We start from the raw sequence: 17,438 nt of genomic DNA, 5'->3' as shown, positions 1-17,438 counted from the left end.
GACCAGGCTGGCCTCGAACTCACAGTGATCCACTTGCCTCTGCCTTCAGAGGGCTGGGATTAAAGGCCTATGCCATGACTGCCCGGCCTACAATTCTTTTCTTATTTATAGGACATGAACATCAGAATGAGAACTTAGAGTATAAACCTAGCTTATGATTGACACTAAGTCTTAACAGCGTTTACCACCCAGGGAAGGGTCAGTCACCTCAGCTGTGTCAGTTACTCTGGAAATCAGAAATACCACTAACTCTTAGAAACAATAACCAAAAGGTGAGAAAGGGGCCTAGCTACACAGAAGAGAACTTGTGGGTTTGCTGCGCCGCGCTGTTCACTGCTCCTGGTAGAATGCATTCTAAAGCTGCAAAGAGATCTCCATCTTAAACTGTCTCCGTGGTGTGATTTGGTGGTTGTAGGGGCATTGGTATTTTGAGGGTGCTTGTGGTGCTGTGAAATTAATTATATTGAAGACAAGAGATTCTAGCATAATTGAAAGGCGATGCAGAGCTGGAATTGATGGGTTAGGCTGAAACCCTGTAGCTTCGTGTTTGATTCAGTAATGTCACTATGAACTCAAGCAGGCCTGAAAAGTTGAAAATAATGACCATCTAAAGAGTAAAGAACACCGTGAGCACAAAAATTATGGCATCTAAATCTTGTTCTCATTGAAAGGCACCCACGCTGTTCCAGGTCTGAGACAGGAAGTGTGTAAGGTGATCCTAAACACCTCCCCCCAAAGATCCTGGAAGCAAGCAAGAAGTTGAATTCCATAGACCCTAAGAGCCCAGGGGTCACCTTGAGTGTGTAATGATGAAGGTGATTAAAGCATGTTCGGTCAGCTTAGGAACCATTAGGTCCATAGTTCCTAATGACACACTGTACCCCAACACACACACACACACACACACACACACACACACACACACACATCACACACACTCACACACATACCACACCACACACACATGCACAGCATACACACCACACCATACTACACACACACACACCAAACATACACACTACACACACACCAAACATATACAACACATACACCACACACACATGCACACACACCATACCAGACACACACACCACACATACACACACACATCAAACATACACATCACACACACCACACACATGTACACACACACCACACTCACACATACCACACCACATACACATGCATAGCACATACACCATACTATACTACACGCACACACACCAAAAACACACACTACACATATCACACCACACCACACACACAAACGTACACACTGCACACACACACACACAGCATACCACACACACCACACTACACACATACACACCACACATGCACACACATACCACATTCACACTCATACCATACCACACCACACTACACATGCACATGCACACACATCACACCACACCACACATACACACCAAACATACACACTACACATATCCCACCACACCACACACACCACACATACCACACACACACATACATATGCATACCACACATGCACACGCATGCTCACAGATATCACATCAAACTGAAGCACCTTATTAGTTATCCTTGCAGAATGCTCAGGAACCAGCTTTAATCACCAGAATGAACATAGGTTAAAGATGATAAAACTCACTATTTCAAGAGGGAATCAGTACATTTTCCAGGCCCTTCTTGTAGAAATTCAAACACTGCTGATATGGGCTGTCAGTAATCCCGAAATACACTTAGAAGTGGATGTAAAAGTTGCTGGTAGCCATGGGTGACAATTAGTTCCATTCCATCAGACATAATTTTAAGCATCTCCAAGAGTCATTTGCACTAATGTCCATTTTCTGTAGCTCGCGATGGTTTAAAATGGCATAATGACAATGAAGGGCAGAGTAGCCCAGAAGGGTACACCAGGAACCATGGCTAATTAGTCATTTTCACCTATTTCAAAGTCTTTATCAAGTTTTCCTGACAACCCACCTGCTTTTTGATCATTTTAGCCTTAGATTTCTTGATCGCAAAAAAGTATTTTATAAGACCCAGCCTGCAGAAGAAGGATAGCAGGCTACCAAGAAGAGACTTGATACCCTATGAGCATATACAGGGGGAGGAGGTCCCCCTCAGTCACAGTCATAGGGAAGGGGAGTAGGAGGAAAGCGGGAGGGAGGGAGGAATGAGAGGATACAAGGGATGGGATAACAATTGAGATGTAATGTGAATAAATTAATAAAATATATTTTTAAAAAAGGACTTAGCCTTGTTATGGGGCTGTGGAACTGGTTTCTAAGGTAAGGTTTAAGGAAAACCAGGAAGTTGGAGACCCATAGATTTGTGATTTTCCCAGCATTTGGGAGGCAAGGGGGAGGAGGATGGTGAGTTTGAGGCTGGATTGGGATATTGTAGTGAGGCTGGGCCTGGAGAGGAGGAGGAGAGAGGAGGGAGGAGGCCATTACCGTTCCACTGTGTGGGCCTCCACTGTATCCCGCGTGACCTGACCCCGAAGCGTGGAAAGCAGAGGCAAGTGAGGGGAGCCGAGCATTCCAGAACCTGATGCTAACAAGTGTGTAATTGTAACACGCATGACAACATGAATTCAGTAATGTTTACAAGAATGGCTCACAATCCTGTAGAAAGGCACACTGAAACATTTAGGGATAGGATTGCATAAATTCCATTTACAGCAGAATATTCCCCATGGGGGAGGCAGTGAGGAACAGGCAGCCCTGTGTAGGGTGATTATTGAGGATGAGTGACGAGTGCCCAGGGCTTCTTTATATGTTTCTCCTTTGCACATGTGCAAAATTTTCCACACTAAAAACTAAAGGAAATCAATTTAATGTCCTTCTAATCAATACACTCCTTTTCCTCGCTTTTGTTTAATAAGTTCTGGCATGTTCCTATTGAGTGTCTGGAATGCATAGTATTTTCAGGTTCAGCTTCCAAAATTAAAATCGCAAGCTCCAAAAAATCCATGGTAACTTGCTATGGCTTCTCAGTGTTTTCACTTTTGCTATTTAGGGTAATATGAAGCTGACGTCTTGAGAAACAATCACATTTTCCTTTAAAACATATAAATATTGTTCGTGTAATTACTTCATTAAGCCAACGCGTCCGTAAAGCCAAGTAATTTCTCCCCCAAGGCTCGCCAAGTGGGTAATCAATTTGTGTTTGGTTTGCTTCCAGATCACCTTCTTCATGCTGCTCTCTGCAGTGTGCGTGATGCTCAATCTGGCCGGCTCCATCCTCTCCTGCCAGAACGCCCAGCTCGTCAGCTCCCTAGAAGGCTGCCAGTTGGTGAGTAGCGAAAGGCTTTCTGTAAAGGTCATAGGCGGGGAGGTTGCAGGGAGACATTTAAGGGCTAATTGTACTGTGTTCTTCATGTCTCAGGGAACATTGTATCCATTCATTAGAAATGAACATTGGTTCATTTCTCATTTCTATAAATTCTCTGATTAAAATCTACTTTGTAAATTATTCCTTTTTTTTTTTTTTTTTGAGGCAGGATCTCACCTATATAGCTATAGCTGGCCTGGAACTCATTATGTAAACCGAGATGGCCTCAAACTTTTGACAGTGTTTTCACATCTACCTCCCAAGTGGTGGGATTACAGACATGCACTTCCTGCAATTAATTTCAGCTCTCCCCCACTTTGTGTGTGTGTGTGTGTGTGTATGTGTGTGTGTGAATATGCATCATAATTAGGTTTAGTATTGCTGTGATGTAACATGGTCAAAAGCAACTCGGGAAAAAAAGACTATATTTGGCTTATCTATCCTGGATCTCAGTCCACTGAGGGAAGCCAGGCAGGAACCTGGAGGCAGGAGCTGATGCAGAGGCCATAGAGGGGTGCTGTTTACTGGCTTGCTCCTCATGGCTTGCTCAGCCTGCTTTCTTATAGTACCCAGGGCCACCAGCCTAGAGGTAGCACCACCCACAATGGGCGGGGTCTTCCCACATCAATCACTAATTTAAAAAATGTTCTACAGGCTTGCCTCCAGCTCAGTCTTATGGATGCATTTCTTAAATGATGTTTTCTCCTCTCAGATAACTCTAGCTGTGTCCGGTTGACATAAGAATAGCCTGTACTGTGTGTGTGTGTGTGTGTGTGTGTGTGTGTGTGTGTGTGTGTGTGTGTGAGAGAGAGAGAGAGAGAGAGAGAGAGAGAGAGAGAGAGAGAGAGAGAGAGAGACTATGTGTGCTGTTTCAAAAGATCTTTGCATTAAGAAAACCACAGGCAGTGTGGTGCACCTTATAAAAGATCAGTAGGTGATTTGCTGGATAGAATTATTATCTCGAGATAAGTCAGCTTGTGATTCTACCCTGTCCCCTCTAGAACAGAAATTAAGCTGTATCCAGTGACATTGACATAGGCTTCTAGAAGGACCGTGGCTCCCAGGGGCAGGAGCACTGGCATAGCTTCTTCATCTTTAAGACAGCGCTGGGCTCCCCTTTGGAGCTGCCCATCGGTGGTCAGTCTGGGGAGTCAGGAGGCAGCATCCTGAGCATCTCTTTGACAGGGCTGTGCTGCCTTTTCTCATGGCCGGGCGGCTTGGGCTTAAGGAGGAAAACTGACACAATCTCAATGCTGAGGGAACCTACTGAGTCACAGTGTTGGATCTTAGTATTAGCCATGGTCTAGAGATGATGAGCTGGGTTCCTCCACTGTGACATTCACGTCACTGTCTCCTGCAGGTGCTGTGTCCTCACGGTTATTAGAAACCCACACAGCCTGGACTCTGTCTCTATCACCATGGGGGCTTGCCACCCTGTCTTCAGAGCTCATCACTCTCCTTGTTCCTAAGTACTTCATGCAGTGGGCACAGCATAATCTAGGCTTTTACAGGGGTCAGGCAATTTTATTTGGGATTCTCATTCTTCTGTGCAAAGCAAGGGACTGGGGCAAGGAGAAGTGGTGGTACCTGGCAGCTCAGATAAAAGTGACAGCTCACACACACAGTGCCAGGTCCCTCCAACCACACCCCCCCCACATGTTATTTGGAAAATCCAGCACTGCAAGAAATGACAAGGAAGTCAGATCCCTGTGAGGACAGCATCATATGCACACGGGGGCCCGCACTGGCGCCCTCTCCCACAGGTCTTTCTGGCTAAATGATGCTGTGAACACCTCACCTTCTGTCTCACTTAGAGGGGATCCAAAGCATGTCTCTGCCCAGGCACACAAAAGCCAGGCCTGTTAGGCTTAGGGGACATGGCCATAGTAGTGAGAACTCTATTTTTGGAGTCATCATCTTCCTATTATATGTGGTGACTCCTTGCCCCCTGTTCTTCATAGGGTTTTTCTTTTCTTTTTCTTTCTTTCTTTCTTTTTTTGGTTTTTTTGTTTTGTTTTGTTTTGTTTTGTTTTTTGAGATAGGCTTTCTCTGTGTAGACTCACTTTGTAGATTAGGCTGGTCTTGAACTCAGAGATCTGCCTACCTCTGCCTTCTGAGTGCTGGGATTAAAAGCATAGACCACCATGCCCCACTCTTCATAGGGGATTAAATGAGACAGAAATTTACAAAAAAATTGTGAAAATAGGCCCCCTTTTTCTATTATAGAAATAGGAAAATCAAAGTTCACCCACAATCTTATCAGCCAATGACAGTATCTTTCTAGCCTTTCCTGTGTACAGCACATGTGCATTTGTACAACTGTGTCTATATGTAGTGTAGTCACATATGCTCTACAACCCATGCTCCTTTGTAATTTGCTTTGCAACTGGTCATGAATATTGTTTCACATTTTAGAATGCTTTTCTATGGCTAACTGAATTCAGTAGGAGTCAAGCGGTAATTCACCAACACAAAGTCAGGAGCTGTGATGAGTAGCATTGTGAACTTCACAAGGATTAGAATCTCCTTTGAGGTAAATATAGGGTGCATCCACAAGAGTAGGGGTCTCTGGATTGGGTTGAACGAGGGAAGAGCAATCCTTAATGTGAATGGAACCATCCTATGGGCTGGGGGCCCAGACTGCATTAAAAAGAGAGAGTGGGCTGGGTATCAGAGTTTACCGCTTTCTGCTTTCTGGTTGCTAAGTAACCAGCAGCCTCTGGCTTCTGCCATCATGCTTTTCCCACCACAAGGGATTGCGACCTCAAGTCATGAGCCAAAGTAAGCCATTCCTTCCTTAACTTGCTTCTTGTTGGGTATGTTGTTTGCAGTGATGAGGAAAATTGGCACAGGTAAGACATGTATGATGGATGGTCCACATATGACCAATGTCTACCATCCCAGCACATTCGCCTCTATGAACACATGGAAACTTAGACCAATTTATCAACTTGGGTGCTTCTTATTCGCGCTCAGTCTTGTTTCTGGCCATTCATCACTTTCTCTTTTATCTTCTTGGGGTATTTTGCTTTGTTTCGTTTGTTTGTTTGAGATTGGGTCTTATTTTTCTAACCTTGGCTGTCCTGAAACTCATTGTGTTGACCCAGACTGGCCTCAAAACCACAGAGATCCACCTGCCTCCACCCTACAAATGGAGATTAAAGTTATGCATTGCATACGCATTGGAGTGATCTTTTATGCACTGTGAATAGATGGTCTTTGTATTATTCACATGCCGATTTCTGTACCAACAGAGAGCTGAGTACAAGCCTGACTTTGTATTGTTATTCATATGGCTGCATCACATTTTGTAAACCCTCACTCTGACACCTTCTCATTGGCTTAATAACGAGCTGAATGGCCAATAGCAAAGGCAGGAGAGGAAGGTGGGACTTCTGACAGAGATAAGAACTCTGGGAAAGAATCAGGCACAGGAAGAGTCACCAACCAGACGTAGAGGAGGAAATGGGCACTGGGAGGATTGAATCAATGGGATGATATAAGTTAAGAGCTGGTTGGGTTCAAGCCTAAGCTAAAGCTAATCTTTATTAGTTATTAAAAGGTTTCTGTGCCATGCTAGGGGTCCAAAGAAAGTCCCATTATAATAAACCTCTAACATTTTTACATGCCCATCAAATTATCTTTTCAATTTCTATAACTAGTTGGAAATCTTAATTCCCATAACAATCACAAACATCCAGCCTACTTCAGAAAAGCATTCTGGCCTGTTCTTAGTCTCCACGATGAACTTCGGCATTTTGAGGGAGTCAGGAATCAAAAGAAAGGATTTGAGATTTTAATCAGAATCAGAATGCTATACATAGCCAGTTCCTTGCCTTCCCGTTCAAGGACACAGTGTATGTTTTGTTTTACCTGAATTTTCTCAACTAATTAATTGTGGCTTTTAGTTCTCTCTAGAATAGCTGATATATTACCATATGAACGTATAGTGATTATGTAACTTTTCTATGCATAATTTAAAACCATCTAGTTTTATCTGCATAAAAAAAAAGGATAGGTAAGTGAAAGTAATGTTCTTACTACAACTTTTATTCATTTATGTGTGTGTGTGTGTGTGTGTGTGTGTGTGATTATTACAGGTGTGGCAGTACATAGGCACACTGCTTTTGCCAGACAACCGTGCACTTTGTTGACACTTCCACATGATGTCTTAGAAAGAATTTTGCTGTTAAACAGAGACCTGTGGAGAATTCTGCTGGGTGGATGTGCAGTGCTTTAGTTGTTATCCTTTCACAAAGGGATCTAGTCTTTTGATCAACTGAAGATGACAGAGAAGGTAACCTTTCTTGTACACTCACTACTCAACACATGTAGAGTGGGGGTGCCTGCTGCAAAGGAGCTGGCCTAGGTGCTGAAGGCGTGGCTAGCATGAGGCAGGAAATTGCAATCAGGCATGGAGAAGATGCACTTAGAGTAGTCGCGGTTAATGCACACGCGTGCACTTCAATTTGGTAAAGCTGGTTTGGGGGAATACCTACAATCCCATCACCATGAGCCTTATACAGAAGGATCACAAGCTACCTTGGGCTACGTACTGAGATTTCAGAAAACCAACAGTAGAGCTCTTGCCTAGTAAGCTCAAAGCCATGGCTTGAATTTCACAACAGGCAGGCAGGCAGGCACACACACACATACATACATGCACACACACACACATATGCATTCATGCACACATGTGCACACACACAAATAAATGAGTAAAATTTGTGAATTTATTTATTAATTGGTCTTCAAAAGCAAGGTACCATGTAACAGTTTTGCCAACATTGTGCAACTGTGCCTGGTTGCCTAGTCCCATGTAAATATACTTGTATGTATTATTATCAGAAATGTGCTTTACTGAGCTGGAAAGAAAAGTGAGGTCTCACTATATAATTTTCATTTCCTTAAGGTTTACATTTGTTTGTCATTTAAATTTTATGGCAGTTGCCAGTGTGTGGTTGTGTGATTGTGTGTGTATGTATACATATATAAATGTTGTTTATTTTCCTGTTCTGTTGTCACCTTTATAATTAATATATACTTACTTTGTTAAGGAGCCTAGACTTTGTTGACTGTGTTGTAGTTGTTCTCTTCCCCCAGGTTTGTTATTTCCGTGTTTACATTTGTCATGGTGTTCTTTCTGGAGGAAGATTTTGTGTTGTCTCCGACTCTTGTCCACCTGCATCCCGTCCTGACTTCCAGGCCATGTGGTTTGCCTAGAAAAGCTTCGCAACTTTAGGCTTGTGAACAGTTTTCTCGCTTCTCTACATTTTAGAGATTTTTCTTAAATACTGATAAGTTTTGTGGATCTTGGGTTTGTTTTTTTAAATATTCATGAACTTTATGTGTATGTGTGTGGGGCTGAGGGAATGTCTGTAAACCACATGCATGCACGAGCTCTTAGAAGTCAAAAGAGGCCATCAGGCCCCCTGGACGTGGAGTTACCAAAGCTGCCATGTGGGTGCTGGAACATGAACCCCGATCCTCTGCAAGGGCAGCAAGTGCTCTTAACCAGATCATCCCTCTATCCCCTGGGTTTATTTTTATGAACATTACTATACTTTTAGTAGTGACATTAAAGAACACACAGGTGGGCAGCACCCGAGAAGTCAGGTGAGTGACACCCTGTGGCGCAGCTGGGGTGTAGTTGCCAGCAGGAGTGCGTGAACACGCTCCCCAAAGCTTCTTTCCTAAGAGCCCCTCACCCCATATGAAGTTGGAAAATCACTTAAGGATTTAAAACAAACATGCTGTTTCAGTTAAGTTCATGGTTTAAAAGAAAAGAAATATTGATGTTCAGTTTGTCCCCAAATGCCTCCCCATGTTGCTTACTCACGGACATCAAACTATGATGGCATCAGCCTTGTATAAATGAAGCCGTATTTATAATGATCAAATCCTCCCGGTCTGGTTGGGGTTACTGTCACATCTTCTCTCTGTCTTTAAATGAGGAGTATAACTGAGAATACCTTCCAAGTGCAATTTCATACATAGGATGATGATCATTCTGTCTTAAATGAAAAGACACTGGGGGGGGGTTGTTCATTTTTTTCCTTTTAAAATATGAAATAAAATACATATCAAGTCTCACATAAAAGATGCAAGCAGCACATAAATTGGAAGAAAGCTGAAAGCTGTAAGTCCCCTTATCTTTCTGCTTCTCTTTCCAGCCTCACAGGCACTTAATGATACAGCCATGTTTTTCACATTCATAGATGTGTGTATATGTGTATATATATATATATATACACACACACATACATACACACACATATATATGCATAATACATACACACTTGTGCCAGATATAACACTTTATGTCCAGATGAGGAAGCTCATGTATGGATATTTGTATGGGATGCTTTTCCCAATCAGGGCTCTGTTCATCCTTACAATACAGGGGGAGGAGGTCCCCCTCAGTCACAGTCATAGGGGAGGGGAGTAGGGGGAAAGCGGGAGGGAGGGAGGAATGGGAGGATACAAGGAAGGGGATAACAATTGAGATGTAATATGAATAAATTAATAAAATATTTTTAAAAACAAAAACAAAACAAAAAAGACACAGGGTGCACTGTGCTGTTCTTCACCACTGCTGATCAGCCTTAGGAACAAACTCTCTTTTCTGTGTGTGTGGTAAATGTGGATGCAAACAGGCAATACTTGTTTGACTAAAGAAAAAAAAAACCCACCACTGTAGAGTAGAGTGAATGAAGCTATTTCTCCCTGATATTGTCATGGAAACTAAAAATCCAGGTGAAGAGTGAGGCATATGCTTGACTCATTTCATTAAGTTCCAATCTTGAAATGTCCTGTTTAATGCTTTTATGCCAGCCTACCGCTGCCTGACACATGGTGACAGTGATGACTGTGATGGCTGCTGCCTTTACTCAGTACACGCTGTGTGCAGGGCACAGCCCTCAGCCCAATGGTTCGCAGCCTTCCTAATGCTGTGACCCCTTAATACAGCCCCTCACTCATATGGTGACCCCAGCCATAAAATTATTTTTGTCACTACTTCATAACTGTAATGTTGCTGTTGTTAGGAATCATAATGTAAATATCTTACATGCAGGATATATAATATGTGACACCCCCCTAAAAAGGTCATTTGTGCGGGGGATTGCAACCCACAGGTTGAGAACCAGTGCCTCAGCCCCCTTTCCTGCACTCCCTTATCTATTCCTGGCTACTCTGAACGCAAGACAGTTACTGCTGCGCTCCACCTAACAGGTGAGAAAACAGAGTCCTTGCCAGTTAAGTGCATTGTTCCAAAGTCATGGTGCTATAGGTATGAGCGTCAGCTTCCAGTCTGGGTTCTTCACTGTTAGCAAATTGTTACAGTTGGCCTTCAGAATTGTGCTAACTATTAAAAGATGGGAAACTGGCTGGGCTGCCTTGTCTGGCCTCAGTGGGAGATGATGCACTTAGCCCTGCTGCAACTTGATGTGCCAGGATGGGTTGGTACCCATGGGAGGCCTCCCCTTCTCTGAGAAGACACGGAGGTGGGGAGGATGGAGGGGGGTGTAAGGGTAGGACTGGGAGGAGAGGAGAGGAGGGCCTGCAACTAGACTGTAAAATGATTAAATAAACAAATGGGGAAAAAAATAAAAGAGGAGGAAAGAATGTGAAGTGCTGGGCAGCAGAAGGCAAATAATCATTTATTGTTTATTTTTGGCCAGGGTAGATTTTAAGATGAATTAATTAATAACTTACTTACTAAATTATCTTTGTAATGGTGGGAGATAGGACCCAGGACATCACAAATGTTGCACAAAAAAGGTAACTCAGAACAGAGTTTCCAGGAGCCTGAGCAAAAGCGGACGCCACAACAAAGAGGTGTGGAGTCGACCCTGTGCAGCTTTGCGAGTAGCAGGAGCACTTCCTTTGTAGCCACATCAAGCCCGTACGAGGAGAAAGGACACCTCCCACCAAGTAAATAATAGCGTGACTCTCATTGTTTACACACAGATACACCAGTGATTTTGGCTGTGTTTAAATTGGACTGGTCACACTGCAGGGATAGTGTGATCTGTCCTTGTTAGCTGGGGAGCCAACGCGTCCCTATCCTTCCTGTGACCACGATCTGCACACTAATTAGATGCCTCTCCCGTCGCTATCCAGGCTGTCCGCTATGCACCTGTGTCCCCCCAGAACAAAAGAGGTGGCCCAGGAGATCTGACATGTGTGCGGCCGCTGTTTGGATGCAAAACCAGCAGCAGCCTCCTCCTTCCCGCCTGGGCTCCCGTCTGATGAGCTTAACCCGGAACTCTCTGTCTGGGCCTCCCATGTGTGGTGCCTGATTTCTCAGCACAGAATGCTGAGAAGTAATTGGCAAAGGATTCTTTTTACAGCCCAGGGGAGCCCATGGCAAATAAAGATCAAGCATTGTATGGCACCGCAAGAAGCTTTGGTGTGCCTGGTTATTATAATTTCTATGCCACCCCTATTTTTTTTTTTTTTGAGACAAGGTCTCATTATAGCCCAGGCTGACTTTGAACTCACAATATAGCCAAAGATGAGCGCAAGCTTCCGCTTGCACCTCCCTGAGTGTTGAGATTACGGGCACACGTTCAATTTCTGTGCTGCCGGGGACTGAGGCCAGGCACTCCGCACATGCTAAGAAGTAGCCTATCACCATACACCCCAGTCCAGTTTCCACCCATTTAATTATCTTTTAAATCTTTATGTGTTGTCAATTTAAAGTACCTACCAAGCTACTTGCTGTGTTGTCCTTTCTGTCCCGTTGGCCTGTGTGCCTTTCCTTCAACACAGCACACCACCTCGGTCCTTGCTGTGGGCTAAGATGTAATTCCGGATGCAGCGGCTCCTCGCTGTGCTCTGTGTTTTCAGTGTTTCTTAGTTGCTCCGTGGGCTGGGATATTCAGAATAAATGGTAGAACATATTATTTCCAAACAAAATTCTTGCTGAGATTTCGATGGGGGTGATACTATAAGTTTGAGACAGACTGACATCTGTCTATCTGGTGGCTTCACAGCGATGAATAGAGTATCTCTTGCCATTTGTTTATTTGTCTTGTATTTACTTGTTAGGTGTTTGCCTGAGGATTTCATCCTCTCTGTGACTTTAAAAAACTCTTTTTATTGGTTCTTTGTGAATTTTACTTCATGCCCCCCAATCCCATTCAATTCCACATCCCCTCATCACCACCCTCCAGCCTTGCAGCCTACATCCCAAAAAGAAAAGAAAAACATCTCACTTTGAAGCTGTAGTGTGTCACAGTGTGTCCTATAGCCTATGCTTTTGTCTACACTTGTTGCTTGTAAATGTCCGTAGCAATGAGTCCTTGGCCTGATTCCAGGCCTGTGGCCTCTGCTGCGCTATCAATACTGGATCGTCACTGGGCCTCCTCTCAGATATTCTGTTGTTGCCCTGTGTCATGAAGATCCTGCAGCTTTGGATTTGTAGGATTGACCCCTGCATGTGCTCTAGCAGTTCATCAATGGGGTGGATGTTGGGGTCGGCCAACTCAAAGCCCTGGATTTGAGCCTGAGAGGTGTCTGAGCTGGTCAGCCCGCCAGCTCTCCTGCACCCACATCACCAGGGAGAACTCTACAGCCCTGCCCTAGCTAGGTCATCCAATACAATAGCTAGCAAGATGCAGAGCCAGCTCTCCTGCTTTCATGACCCCAGGGCCAGCTCTCCCACCCACCTCAGGTGATGAGGGCAAGAGAGGGGAGCATCTCTCCCCTTCCCAAGCCACTGTAGAGCAGACAAGAGGCAGGGCCGGCTCTCCCATGCTCATGTCCTCAGGCGGCTCACTCATAAACCCAGCAACCAGGACCAGTTCGGCTGTGCTGCCCAGGTGAGGTGCAGCGCCCACTCTCCGGAGTGCTGCAGCCAGTGTGGGGCAGGGACAGCTCTCTGCTCTCATGACCCCTGGGGCCAGCTCTCCCACAATGGCTAACCAAGGGGTGGGGCTGGTTCTGCACAGCCCTCAAACATCAACATGACCGCAGACCGCAGCCCAGACCAGAGCAGGGACATTCGCATCGCCTTGGATGGTAACAGATCCCCATTGCGGTAACACCATGGCCTTTGATGGTAACAGATCCCCGTTGCTTCAGCAGACATGGTCCTTGGGGACCACACAGGCCAGAACCTCATCATGGCCTCAGGTGGCATCACTGGCTGTGCGCATCAGGCTGTTCCTCACTACCCAGGTGTCTCCAGTTCTGCCTCTCTTTATTGTGTCCACATCCTTCTCTTTCTCTTTCTCTTCCAGTTCTCCACCACTCGCTTGCCCTCTTAGTGGTGCCCGGGGCCTATGGGTGCTGGGGTCATCTCAGGGGTGGTCTCAGTAGTGTTATGCCATACCTGTGAAGTGTGCCACCCGGACCTGTACAACACTGGACTGGTGGGTGTCTCAGGCTAGCTCACTGTCCACGCCCCATGGCACCAGATTGGTGATCGTCTTGGCTTGCTTCCACCTCTTTGTGATGTTTTAAAATAATACTTTCTTTCAATTTTAATTTAGGAATGTTTATATTTGCTGTGTGAAAATGTGATTTTTTTGTTGTTGATGGTTTGTCTAGTGTGACCTAGATAAATTCATTTGTTAGTTCTCTGAGTTTTTAGTAGATTGTTTGGGATTTTGTACATATTATATTGTGATATTTTAAAAATGAAGACGTGGTTTTGTTTTGTTTTTACTTTTAACTTGTTTGCTCTTTATTTCTTTTTCCTGCCTCTAGCACTAGCTAAAACATTTATTATTATGTTTTGTGTGTATAGAGAGAGTAGACAGGTTGCTTTGTTTCGTGTATATATGGTACTAGGCATTTAACCTGTGAACTCATACATGCCAGCTAGGCAAGCCATACCCCTGAGCTAACACCCTAGACTCCTGTCCCTTTAAATATATAGCTTTGTGTCACACTGAGCTTTGGTGGGAACTAATGTATTGGATCATGGGCAGCTCATCAATAGCTACACCTCTGAAGAAGATGACACCACCACCAGCGGCAACCATTAAGTGCCTATGACTCCTCAGAAAGGGATGAAGCCTCATTAGCCCTCTCACCCATCCATGAGGAAATGCTGACAGACTCTGTCTTGTGAAAGTAACTATAGCTGCATTGAGTGCATTAGCCACATAATCTTCAAAGGACATAATTTTCCAACACTCCTCCTTATCGGTTCTTATACCCTTCACAGTCTTTCTCATAGTGTTCCTTGTGCCTTAGAGGAGGCGATATAGGGGGTGATGTGTTGACCAGTTATGAGTTTCTGCATTAACAATTGCCCACTGTAAAAGAATCTTCTTTGGAAGCCAGGCATGGTGGTGCACGCCTTTAATCCCAGCACTTTGGAGGCAGAGGCAGGTGGATCACTGTGAGTTCGAGGACAGCCTGGTCTACAAAGCGAGTCCAGGATAGCCAAGGCTACACAGAGAAACCCTGCTTGAAAAAAAAAATCTTCTTTGACCATGGCTGAAAACAGCACCAATTACAAACAGAATGAAAACATGCCAGCACAGCAAACACTGCTAATGGGTTCCCCATCAGGGTCTGTCATCTCTCCGACTGTGGACTCTTGGCCATGCTTACCACACCAGGCATAGATTCCCTTCTGTAGAGCTGTTAGTTACCCCCATAGCAGCCATACCGTTGACCTGTACACTGTACACTGTCGTGCCAGTGGGCATATCTTGCCTGGCTACTCAGTATTGTAGCTCACAGGGTTCACAGACGGCTAAGACTTCTGATGCTTTTCTCCCCAGCAGTTGCATAGCACCTTCCAGCCCTAGGGAAGTTAGCCCACAGGAAGGAAGCATTCATCTAAGTTGCAACTAATCGCTCTATGCCCTGCAACCCAAATATTTGGTGTTTTCAGCGGTAAGGTTTAATTGTTTAGTTCTGTTAGGCAACCAAGAGCAATGGCATAGCCTATATAGTTTTAGGGGCCACTGAGTTTTCTGTGACCAACAGTGTGTAAGCAGCTATATCATACCTGGCACTGGAGTTTTTATTTAATAACCTATGGCCTCCGAGGGGAGCATTTTTTATCCATGCCTCTGTTCAAACTTTTTTTTTCATTGTATTTTAAAACATACCTTCAAGGTTTACATATATCCTTACTGTTGGTTGAACTTTTCGCCCTACTGGTCCCTTTTCTATCCCTTCACCCCACCTCCACTTAAACCTTTCTACCCCTAGTATCCCAACATCCCTATTACATGTGTTCTGTTATGCCCCTCACGGCAGAGCCCTAACCTACCCTCCTATAATAGCTTCTTGGCTTTTATGTACACTCCAAGTTAAATGCACTAGTCTAAGACTTGAAGCTAAGATTTGCATCTGAAAGGGAGGATGTGGCATCTGTCTTCTGGGCTTGCTACTTCATTCCAAAGATCTTCTGGTTGAAGTACCTGCGAGTTTCACTTTTGTCTACAGCTGAATAAGATTTTGTTACATGTACCCCAATTTGAGTATCTTTTCCTAAGCTGGTGGCCGTCTAGATTGCTTACATTTTCTGCCTTTTATGAGTAGAGCAGCAATGAGCTCAGATGAGTAGGTATCTCTGTGGTAGAATATGGATTCTTTTGGGTGTATGCCCGGAAGTGTTACAAGTGAGTCATATGGAAGGTCTATTTTTAGCTTTTTGAGAGCCCTTCACACTGTTTTTCATAGTGGTTGCACCAGGTTATGTTCCCACCAGCTTTGCCAAGATTTTATTGTCTTCGTTTTTAAAGTCATTCTGACTGGGATGGAATTGTTATGTAGGTGCCTATTAGGTTCACCTGACCTATGACGTCATTTAATTTCGGTGTTTCTTCATTTATTTTTCTGTCTGCTCCATCTGTTTAATGATGAGTGTGGTGTATTGAAGCCACTATTACTGTGTTGGGATTCACCTGTGTCTTTATACCTAATGCTTTCTGTTTTTTGAAATCGAGTGCACCTGTGTTTGCTGAGTATATTTAGAATTGTAATTTCTTCTTAATGGATATAGACCTCTCAGCTTCTCCTCCACACTCCGTCTGTCTGCAGGATGCCATGCTCCTGCCATCATTATGACAAGTGGACTAAACCTCTGAAACTGTAAGCCAGCCCCAATTAAATGTTTTCTTTCATAAGAGTCATCTTGGTCATGGTGTCTCTTCACAGCAATGAAACCCTAACTAAGACAGTGTGTATATCTTTAACTTCACCCCAAAGTATGTCTTCCATTATTCTCTGCGGGGCTGGCTTGGTGGTCATAAAGTCCTTTAGCTTGTTTATTGTAGAAAGGATTTCCTTCTCCTTCAGTTATAACAGAATAGTTTTGCTGTTAGGCTGGATTGGCAGCTGCAGTCTTTCTTATAGATTTAAATAAACTTTTTTTTCTCTCATCTATCCAATGTTTTAACTATACCACGATGTGGTGAGTTTATTTTCTGGTCCTATGTATTTGCTATCCTGTGTGCCTCTTGTACACAGATCAGCCTTTCTTTCCACACATGTTGGAAATTTTCTTCTGAGATTTCACTGAAAATATTTTCTATGTCTTTGGAATGGAGTTCTCCTTCACTTATGCACACAGTGGCATGTTTTGCTTTTTCATGGCATCCCAAGAAATAAAACAAGTTATCCTTGACCTTGGGTGAAAGGTCAGACTCCTGTGCTTTGTCTTCAAGCCTGACATTCCATCCTCCACAGTAGCCATTCTGCTCACAAGGCTTTCTGCTGAGCTTTTTATTTGCTGGTTGGTTATATTTTTCCTTCTCATTATCTCAGTTTCATCTTCCTTCAGTATTTGTCTTTACTGAATTCTGTTTTGATATCCCGAATTGTCTTCCTTATTTTACTGAGCTGTTTGTGTTCTCCTGGAATTTGAGAAGTTATTTGCATTTTAAAAAATTCTTTGAGAGTAACTATGATCATTCCTTGATTTTGTTGTTGTTGTTGAGGGTTTAATCTAAATCGCTCTTTTTTTGTGCGTTACAATTGGGTTGGTAATTTTTGGAGGAGACTGTTGTCTTGGTTTTTCATGTTGTTTGTGTTTTTGTGTTGAGGCTTTACCCTCTGTGGTTAAGTTGTTGATTTGGTTTTTGCTGTTTTAAATCAGGTCACATCCCACATTCTACTGTAGGAGCTTGTGGCATTCAAAAGAAACC

At 43.9% G+C, this 17,438-nt stretch overlaps 1 protein-coding gene across 3 annotated transcripts in view; it reads left to right on the top strand.

Annotated features, from left to right (window-relative positions):
• The window catches only part of ENTREP2 (endosomal transmembrane epsin interactor 2), a 423,337-nt gene that overhangs the window by 312,050 nt on the left and 93,849 nt on the right, over positions 1–17,438 (top strand). For all 3 annotated transcript variants that reach the window (XM_084765592.1, XM_084765593.1, XM_084765594.1), the window contains one exon: positions 3,169–3,279. In XM_084765592.1, coding sequence (XP_084621718.1) covers positions 3,169–3,279 — 111 coding nt within the window. The remainder of the gene's footprint in view (positions 1–3,168; positions 3,280–17,438) is intronic.

This window comes from Acomys minous, assembly GCF_964271855.1.
Source record: "Acomys minous genome assembly, chromosome: 2".
Taxonomy (NCBI): domain Eukaryota; kingdom Metazoa; phylum Chordata; class Mammalia; order Rodentia; family Muridae; genus Acomys; species Acomys minous.
This window is presented reverse-complemented; position numbering and strand designations above follow the sequence as displayed.